At 33.4% G+C, this 10,725-nt stretch overlaps 1 protein-coding gene across 1 annotated transcript; it reads right to left on the bottom strand.

Moving 5' to 3' along the window:
• Positions 1 to 588: 588 nt before the first annotated feature.
• Positions 589 to 10,637, bottom strand: LOC110670967 (uncharacterized). Its single transcript, XM_021833293.2, has 13 exons — positions 10,374 to 10,637; positions 10,210 to 10,275; positions 9,106 to 9,171; positions 8,903 to 8,978; positions 8,685 to 8,762; positions 7,150 to 7,247; positions 5,901 to 5,974; positions 5,164 to 5,251; positions 4,925 to 5,082; positions 4,261 to 4,303; positions 2,445 to 2,510; positions 1,753 to 1,830; positions 589 to 1,152 (listed from the first exon to the last, which is right to left on the bottom strand). Exons 1-13 carry the CDS (start codon positions 10,470 to 10,472, stop codon positions 1,066 to 1,068), a joined length of 1,077 nt encoding a protein of 358 aa, XP_021688985.2. The 5' UTR covers positions 10,473 to 10,637; the 3' UTR covers positions 589 to 1,065.
• Positions 10,638 to 10,725: the final 88 nt, after the last annotated feature.

Genomic DNA, 10,725 nt, shown 5'->3' with positions numbered 1-10,725 from the left:
TCTCATGAACAATGGGACCCTATTTTCTGATCCCTTATCTACCACAATTCACCACCAACCAAAACCCATGAGCCCTCTACCAAGAAGAGCAATCCACACACCATTTATCTCTTCTTGCCAGGATGCTTGATCTTGATCTTGACCTTGACTTTGAAAAATTCATCAGAATGTAGCTCTCAAAGGTAGAGGTCCACAAAACTCAGCCAGATGTCGCCATCTTCCCATGCCTGATCAATTGCCTAAACTCCAAAATGAAATAATAAATAAATAAATGGTTCACTGTTGTAAATTTTTTTCAGTTAGGAATGGAAGGAGTAGAGACTTGAACATGAACTTGTCAAGTGAATTATGTTTTCAGCCGCTAAACCAAACCAAGCTTAGCCACTGTTCTAGATAGTTGAGTTGACTAGAAAATAGAAACCTGGAATCAAGCAACCATCCAACCATTCCAGCTTCAAATGGTTGCATGAACTTGCAATTTTATGTTCTATTATTATTTTCAAAAGCAAACAGAAGATATAGTAAAGAAAAGGAAAGGACAAAAGATGAACTACTCTTCAGAGGATTAGCAGCAACCATGAAAAAAGCTTAAAATAAAAGTCATGATTTTTTTTTCCCGGCAGCCACTTGCCTCGGTCAATGTAACTAGAACATTCAAATCAATATGGAGAGCCATCTTGAAGACCAACCCATAAAAGAATAAATCCTTCAAACTATAATCATCCAGGCTCAAAGCAGCTTATCAAATTCCGGTCTTTCATAGGCAGAGCCAAACTTGGATGGCCAAAACACAAAATTGAAGTGGATGCTAGATTCCAGGAAACAAATATATGACTGGATCATGCACATTGACTTTAGCTTTTGAACAGCTTAAACATCATGACTGCGATGGCTTGACTGGAAGCAATGGCTGCTTGAAATACCTGCTTGCAAGTATGACGATAAAAGGTTGCTGACTTGACAAAATTCACGGACATGCAAGGAGTACAAGCCAGCACAGAAGAAAAGAAGGCGGCTCAACAACCACTCGGGATGTCCATTTCCTATACCTTTCAGGTTTTTCACTTAGCTTCCATTAGCTCCAACATCAGCCAGGAACACACTACCAGAATCACACCATCCGCCTAGTAAATCCCTATTTGAATTTGAGCACTGTAGCAAAGAATTAACATGCAAACATGTGAGATGGCGCATTCTCCTGAAACTAATATTGCATCAATCTAACATGATATCAACTAATACAATTACATAATTCAATGTGAACCCAACCTGAGAAAGAATAGACTTTGGAATAAGTCAAAGTTCTATGTAAATTAATAGAATAATATTAGAAGGGGAGGAAAAATATTAGATGTTGAGGACTTTCAGATTTTTCTCCCTGGAGACGCTGTTTTCCCAGGGTTATAATTGGGTAATGGCCCTTTAGTGTGAATTATTATATTCCCTTTTCCTTTCACAAGAATATTTTATTGTCTTCTGTCGACAAACTTAAATTTAATGGCAAGAAAAAGAGAGAATCATGCTCAATACATGAACTCTTTGTTAAAAACCTAATTTCATTTGGTTTGGTTAGTCAAATCAATTGATTCAATCTTTGACAGAAAAATAAGAAAAGACGTGGTTCAAACAAATTAATCCAAATTCAAAATCCCAGGCACAGAATTAGATTTATGCCTGCGAGAAAAAAAGTATATGTGTGTTCTACCAATGGGGATGTCCACATGCTTTTATAGAGAATTTCAGAACTAATACCTTACTGAACCCAAGCCAGTTTGAGTCTCCTCTAAACGAAAATACTTTATTGCTCTCTTTCCATTGGCCACAAAAAACCTGCAAATATACATTCATTATTCTATAACATTATAAATAAAACACAAGCATATAGAGAGATTCTTACAAAGTAAAACAATCCAAATTATGCAGCATCTAAGCATCAGTTCACACAAGCTAGCCTATAAGATAAAGTTACTTTGCTTGACACTTGAAACCACAACTTCATGCCTCAACAAATAAGTACCGTACCACAAAATTATACTTTTTCCCATCACCCCCTCTATGTCAATATTTCACATCTGCATGCCACCAAACTCATCTTTGGGTCTATGTTTCAAAGCTTTTGGCCACACACTCTCCTCGCATGATTTGAGACAAAGTATTTAAAGTGTTAGAGGAGAATTTGATCTAAATTTTGTCAGAAAAATAAGTTAGGTGATCAAAAGTAGAAAAGAGCTATTAGAACTCTATATAAGGTTAGATAACTCAACACTCTACTAAGCCTTGAGACCAAATTTGCTTGGATGGGCCAAGCTGAAACTTAAACAAATTCAACTCATAGACGATATGAATCTGAAAGTAATAAGGAAAACAAAAGAAACATGGAACGGAAAAAGAAAACAAAAATGAAAAAGAAAAAGATTAGATTCAGTTGCTTCCAAAGCAATCACCTCATAATCAACCCCTTGAATATAGATATAATCAGAGTCCAGTGATGAGAATGCAAGTCCAGTTATCTGCGATAACAGTGAAACAGAAGTAATTTGAGACTCAATATTAAAAACCAAAGAGAAAAATCCTAGAGCTTCAGCAAAACTACTGTAAATCTAAGTACTTAACGCCTATCTTAAATTCTTCCTGGTCAATTTTATATCTAATATATTCACAGAAATACAAGCCAAAAAGCAAGCTCTTAATCTTGGCATTCACATTAATTTTGCTTGTATTTTGACAAAAATAATAAACGTCTCAAACGAGATGATCTAATCACATAAATTTGAACCAGGAGGATCTGTTAAAATGAAGGAAAGCAAGGGAATAGGATCACAGGATAAAACTGACATATCAGTCATTTCTTTGGTTCTTTTTTACCCAAATAAACTTTGACCCACAGACTTCAGACTTTTGCCCATAAAAGAACATGACAAAAATGTAGCAGGGCAGACCATATAAGAGTTGCATGGTAGTTAATTCAAAAATCAGTATCAAAAGAGTGAATTTAGATAAAAGTTGCAAAGTAACTAGGTATTTGCGTGGCCTGTAATTGTGAGTTTGTGACTTCTGAAAAATCAACCACAACTTCAGAAAATATCTAAAGCATAAGTGTTCTGAACATGCCCAACGAGTATGCATTACAATTTCCATCAATGTACTTAAAAAGTGTATTTTAAGTTTGTCTGGTGAAGATGGCCACACAAATTAGCACTGCTTAACAGAGATATTTTATCTGTGAAATAAATAGACAAATGAAGTAGAAACAGTCTGTTCTTCACTCCAATGCTATTAGTCGGGGTGGTAATTCAGGTTGGCAAATCGTGTTTGTGCCGAAACAAATATGATGCAAACACAATTAAGGGTTAACATGAACACAACACGATTAATGAATAGCATCAAAAATCTAAATATGAACACAAATTTTTTATTATATAGGTTACATAGTACAACACGATTAAAATTCAATTGAGTTGGGTTAACCCAAAATCGTTTAGAGTGGAGAAAGCGAATCCATATAGCCGACCCCAAATTTTTTGGATAAAGACTTAGTTGAGTTGAGTTGAGTTGGATTAATTTGACATAACACAACCTATTTAACATAATTTGATACGAATCAATCCATTTAACATGATTTGACATGACTCAACTAATTTAATACGATTTGACGCGACCCAATATAACCTTTTTTTACACGATTCAATACTTTTAATCTTTATAGATTAATATATTACATGAAATTTACACATTAATTTTAATTATATATAAATTTAATAATATATAAAAATATGCAATTTAACATTAAACCAACCAGTGATATTTTAATATTTAGCTAATTAATATTTTAACTAAAAAATTTGGAAAACAATATAATTTTTAACTTGTTATATAAATTCACATATTAAATAAATTTTAATAAAAATCAACTATAATAAAACTTTAATATAATAAATCCTAATTTATCATTCTCTAATAATATAATTTGTGGATTAATGGGTCAAAACGTGTTTGACAGGTTGGCAAGTCAAATCGGATTAGTAGGTCAATCCGCAATATGACATGATTATTGATGTGTATAAACAGATCGATACAATTTCGACACAAACATGAATAAATCCAATCCAAACCTTGTGTCATGTTAGTGTCTAAAATTGCCACCTCTAACTAATAGAGTAGCAATAAATCTATCCTTGATATTCAAAATAGCTTCATATAGATGAGAGCTTCAACAATAAAAGAATTAAGAGGGAGAGAATCATTAAAATACAATCTGACCTCATATTTTGAACAGTGCACCCATCTTGCTAGTGGTGACCATCTACAGTCAAGACAAAAGCACTAATTAGGTTTCATTCTGTTTATTGTATGGATAAGCATTATTTAATTTAAACCAAAATACCAAACCGAACCAATAAATTTTGGCTAATTTTTTAATAAATTTGGTAAATTTCAGTTCATCAAATTATGTTTTGTAAGTAATTCTGCAACTATAATTCTAATATATTTTAATTGTGTTTATTTTTTTTAGATATATTTTAGAAGCCTACTAAGGAAAAGCCCAAAACTAAATAAACAGATTGAACTAAATATATTATTTTGGTTAAGTTAATTTAGTTTTATGATAATTCAGTTCTTTTCTAAATTTCAGGAATGAATAAAATGAACCAACCAAATGCTTTTTCCTAATTCATGGTGGAAAACTTGTGCATTACATTTATATCAATCTTCAACAAAAACCAAGCACGCATATGTAAGAATAACACAATTCACTAACTAGCAGAATAGATATGTTTAGCATGCATATTTTACACATCCTAAACATAAAACATCGGTGATTTAAGTGACAAAATAAGCAAAACTAATAACAAAATAGAACTTGTAGTCCCTTGTTAATTGAAAGTTCCCATACATGGGTTACAACAAACCAACAGTGACTAACCTCCGAGGATCATAAATAGTCACAGTGCGATCAGCTCCACCCACAGCTATATTACCAGTTGATGAACTGCAGACAGCATAGAAAATATCACCAAGAGAACCACAAATTCGATGTAGACAGCCACCATTTTCTTTCATCCTCAAGTCCCATATTGTCAGCTGCAGTAAATCCATGGGAAGAAGTGGAAAAATATCTATCATGCAAGAAATGAACAACTAAGCAAACATAAGAATCTATACCTGGCAGCCCTCAGTGACGGCTAAAATTGAACTTCCATCTCCATGATTTAAATTCTGCAAAAAGTTCAATGAGGATGGATACCAGAGTCTGCAAAATAGCCACATGAATTACAGATACCTAAATAAATCCCAAAATTTATGAACTTCAGCTTTTCTACATTACAGATATCTCCATATAGGTATTTAACAGAATACTAGCAATTGCATAGAAACATTCAGACAATGTTCATGCATGTCTTGCTATGCACACATTACCAATGAAAAATGGCAGGTTCATATTAGGATTGAGATGGAAGTAGCCATAAGATTCAGGAAAAAATATGCAAGGCCGTATAGTACAGGTACATTTTCAGCTAGTAATCTCTAAGCAAGAACAGTGAGGGAAAAAGATCCAACTGATTGCAACTAATTTGTGACTGCTGGAATTGACAAAGTTTGACTATATATTCAACCATATAACAGGTTCACTGGTTAAGACTTACCAGTCCCCCACCCCAAGCACACAGAAAAATGCAGTGGCATGTGCATGTGTACTTATACACAAGGAATTTGGAAACCAACATAGAGTTACAAATGCACACAATTTGCCTTTTTCCCACACTAACATCACCTAGCTACCAGTCCACGCGCAGGTTTCTCTTAGTGTCTGTGTGTCTGAACTCTGATAATGAATTTCCAATCAAAATAATGAGGGTAACGAAAAAAAAATAATAATAACAAGCATACTTAACACTTACGTACGCAAAGTTCGCAGGTGAATGTCTTGGTCATAAACATCAATGCTTTTGCAGAAGCTATGGGCTACAGCTGCCTGGACCAGACAGAATTTAAGACAGGAGGAATAATTCAGGAAGAGGACAACTTCACATTCATGTACAAATGAGCCCAATATTGAGACTCCTAGAGGAACAAGGCATATCATATGCTGCTTACAAAATATCTCAAGCAAATGTCATTGAGACGTGAATATACGGTAATAATCATAAAATGACAAGATCCATTAGGAAGCTCTTCAACTTGTTATGCTTTAATTGTTGCACCCTCCAACTAAAAGCGTGTTCCATTGAACCCTTGAACTATTAATTTGGCTATCTAGTACTAATTTTGATGCAACAAATAATATATTGGTTAATTAGCAAAATTTTATATATATATTTTAATCCCTTGGTATTGGTTTCTAGTGGCTGCATATTAAAAAAAATAATGCATTTTTTAAAACAAATTGTTTATATCGTATGTTTGTAACTTTGATATATGGAGGTTGTTAACCAATATTAGACTTTTAGTCTTTTAAAAGAGAATTCTGCTATTCTGAACTTGCATCTTGTTTATATTTGGACAAATTACGTCTTTGTACGTTAAGATAGTAGCCTAGTACTTAATAGCACCAAATTGAAAGGAGTAAGGATTCAATAAAATAAAACTTCACTAAAGGGCTTATAACAAAAGCACAAAATTTCAGAGGTTCTTTAATAGGTGTTTCCAAGTAAATAACAATAATAATAATAACAACAACAACAACAACAACAACAACAACAACAACAACAACAACAACAACAACAACAACAACAATAATAATAATAATAAGAAGAAGAAGAAGAAGAAGAAGAATACGTATATATAAAGAACAAACAATCACAATGTAAGACAATAAATTGATTACATTATTATTGAGTACCCCATGTACAAGCTCATATTAGCATTTGCTTGAATTAACATTTACAATGGAGTAATAATGGGCCAAAAGCATCATGCAATCAATGATGAAATTAGCATACTGTTGCAAGGCAAGACCCACATAGCTCAAAGATCTTCCCATCATGTTCATGTAATTGTTTGGGAGATATAAAACTTAATATGTTATACTGCTTAACTTAAATGGTTACAGTGTTTTGCTTATTCAGTGATATAGATCTAAAAAGTACTTTTGCAAGGACCAGACTCAATGTCTACAAGTTCAAAATAGTTCAAAGAAAAACTAGGTACCATTGACCATTGACTTGGACTGAAACAGAGCCCTGCCCAACTACCTTCTCCAACACCTGAATCCCGTGGCGATACTGAATATGTAAGGCTATCAATATCTGAAAATTTCACAAGACATTTTTAATTTTATTAAGGGACCTTATTTTCAACCACAAATATATGAAAGAACAAATTGAAAGCAACTAGTATACATATGTTCTTAGCTATTAAGCAGTGTTTTCTTAGCACACTAAATGTTAGGTACCCAAAGCCAGTAACATTATCCATGACATAGAAATAATTAACAGACAATAATTTATCAATCTTCCAAGGCCTAAAAACCAAAGAAGGTATAGTTCCGATGAATGCTATTGTTGATTAATAATGCAATTAACTCAATATGGTAAGATATGTAGAAAAAAAAGACATATAGGTGATAAATTAGGCACAGATTACAAGCAGCATGCTAGATTGGAAACAGACAAACCAAGCAAGGCCAAAGCATGCTTGAGTGTAAACTCAATGGACTTATCAGCTCACTCAGATAGAATAGGTGGAAGAGAAGTCTGGAGTCCACAAGATATGTTAATTGTTATTGTTCTGTTTGACTTTTTTTGCTTTAAAGTATAAAGTACTGGTAGAAAATGGCCCCACCAACCTGCATCTGCCATCAATATGCATTCACAACCAGCAACTTACCATCTTAAGCTACTAAAAAGTAAAAAGCAAAACTACAAATTCCTTTTCAATATTGTGGGTTATACAACAACTTTATGCTAGAGTCCTATTTGCAAGTATAAATAAGTAACAAACAAAGTTGAATGTCTGGTTAGATTATCCCTCAAAAAGTTAACAAAGAAGAAGTGAGTGATGTAAGGTTACATTTGCTAGAGCGTAATATAATGCAATACAGTCAATTATGTAATGTAATCAAAGTTGTAATGCAATGTAATTGTCATTACATTCCTATATTTGATTGTAAAATAAAAATATAAATAGTGTAATATAATAATAATAATTTTTAATATTTAATTTATTTATAGTGTTAATAATAAGTTGTAATAGTTGCAGCGATTGATAATCGAGTGGTAGTAATGTCTAACTGGTGGTGTTGGTGGCGACAGTGGTGGCTAGTTGGTGATGGTGGCAAGGTGCGATAGTAGTGTTGGTGACAAAGTAATGGTAGTGGCTAAGTGGTGACACCTGTAGTCAAGTAGTGGCAGTGGTAATAGAGATGGTGGTAAAGAATAGTTGTGGTCGTAGTGGTAGTGTTAACAATAAATAAAACAAATCAAAAAAAGTAATCATTATTACATTTATTTTTATATGTAATGATTATTATGTTATTTTAAATATAATTAATTACTTTACGTAATTGTCATTCCATTATATTAAATTTTTGTTTGCCAAATAATGTAACTAAAATGTAATCATTACGTCATACCAAACATGACCTAAAGTTCCAATATCGATACAGAAGTGCTTTAAAGTATACCATCAAATCTTCAAAGCAAGTCATGCCATTATCAGCAAAAGCAAAATAAGTAGAATTGTACCTTTACCACTACTATCTAGCTTAGAGACAATAAGATGACCGTAGGAATCCACACTTCCCAACACCAAGTTACCAACGCCTGCAGATAATTTGGTCCAAACAATAATTTCATAAATAGGGTACATTCTCTTAAAGTACAAAACTTAAGCTCTGAAAATAAAGTCTGTAAGGACGATACATTTTATGTTGCTCTGTTAATGTAAATACAAAATCACTTACTTTCAGTTTCACAGAGCACTATGCTCTGAATTTCTGAACGATGAGGGCAGCGGTTAACTACTGAAGAGTCCATGACCTTTAACAAGTCAAATAATAAATGACTAAACACATTATTAATGAAATGATGATTGATGCAATAAACTGAGCTCACCTGCTTTCTGCAAATCGATAATAGCAAACTGTTTTGATTATAACAAAAGTACCTGTGTTTGGAGAGGGATGAGAAGGCTTTCTTTCCCCTTGTTAACAGAAGAATCTTGCATTGGAACCTATGAAAAGAAGAAGAAAATTAATTGAGCTGGCCAATTTAACTGTCATCTATTGAAAGATCTGGTTCATGACAATAGAACTGTGCCTAAATCATAAACTAAAAATAAGCAACCCTAACAAACAACATCAGATGAAACAACATAAGAATTCTGATGGTTCATTTTTTCCTATAATTTTATCTGTGGAGATAAACCAATCAATGGTTCACTATTATAATAGAGACTGCAAATAATATAGATTCTCCAAAACAAAAGTATCACAAAAGAGGAAAGGAGAACCATATGATAAGATTCACTATTTGGTCACCACAGCAAGACGCATACAATATGCAAGATAACATTGTTGCCTGATAGCAACTATAATGCTCATTATGGGTTACCAAATTTATCAAAGCCAGTAAATTCATCAAACTTACTGTTATAGAGATAAATTCCTATACTTGTTCGTGAGGTCAAATCACATACAGAAATCAGAAAAAATATAAAATCAGGTCCAAAAAAGAATTTGAGGAAACCTTAATCTCGATAGTTAGTAGGTGGTTACTCAAACTCAGCCATTACTGCATTCATCTTCTCAAAATCACACAGCATATAACATGCTTCTTTCAATCTATTTTAATATCTCTATTTTCTAGCTTCAGAAGCTCTCTCCCCTTTTTTTGGGGAAAATTATAATCCTCTTGGCAGTTGGTTCTCATAACTTATCATTATATTAGTTGACAGATATCGAAATTGCAAAACATCTGCTCTATAATATGAGACAAACAAGCCTTAAGATACAGCCGCTTGACTTGCAAATGCTTAAATTCGATTTGTTGATGGGACAAAGCCAATGGTTTGAACTATAACCATTTTGTACCAACAAAAAGTCAGTAAACATGTCAACCCCGAAGTTAGCAATTGCAACCTAAATTGGGTTTAAAAGGAAAAAGAAAATCAAGAACTGGGTCTTGAGTTTGTATTATGCTAGACTCAAAAAATATATAAAGCAACAAAATTGTCACAATGGGTTAGCATGAATACAAGTTCATGTAAAACCTGCAGTTTGTAGAGGTGACAACCAGAAGCCATGTAGACCCAACAAGAAGAGGCATCCTCATTAACCTGAATGAACAATAACACATGGAATTTATAAATAAAAAAAGGAGCAAACACAGAAGCATAATATAAGAAGGATTAGGAAAAGCAAAGAAGGTAGGTACATGGAGAGCAAGTCGAGTGGGCTGGAGATTTCCAGGAGAAGGATTCTCAATCAGAGTTGAAGAGACAACGGCCTTACTCAGGCTTCTTGCCTCCAGCATCGTAAAGTCTCTCTCCTTTGGACTTCGTTCTTTCTTGGGTGGCCACGACTGAGCGAGAAAGAAGAGACGAGGGAAAGATAACCCAGCCACGATCCGGTCAAAATTGAAATCAGAACTGGCAATGATTTTTGGATCCGAACCGGTGGGCCGATCAAAATTTGAAATTAATTTAGTTTATTATGAATATGCATGATACATCAAAAGGATGATAGTATATGAAATGAAAATGATTATCAAGAAGATGAGGGTAAAT

Source organism: Hevea brasiliensis, chromosome 12, assembly GCF_030052815.1.
Source record: "Hevea brasiliensis isolate MT/VB/25A 57/8 chromosome 12, ASM3005281v1, whole genome shotgun sequence".
Taxonomy (NCBI): Eukaryota; Viridiplantae; Streptophyta; class Magnoliopsida; order Malpighiales; family Euphorbiaceae; genus Hevea; species Hevea brasiliensis.
This window is presented reverse-complemented; position numbering and strand designations above follow the sequence as displayed.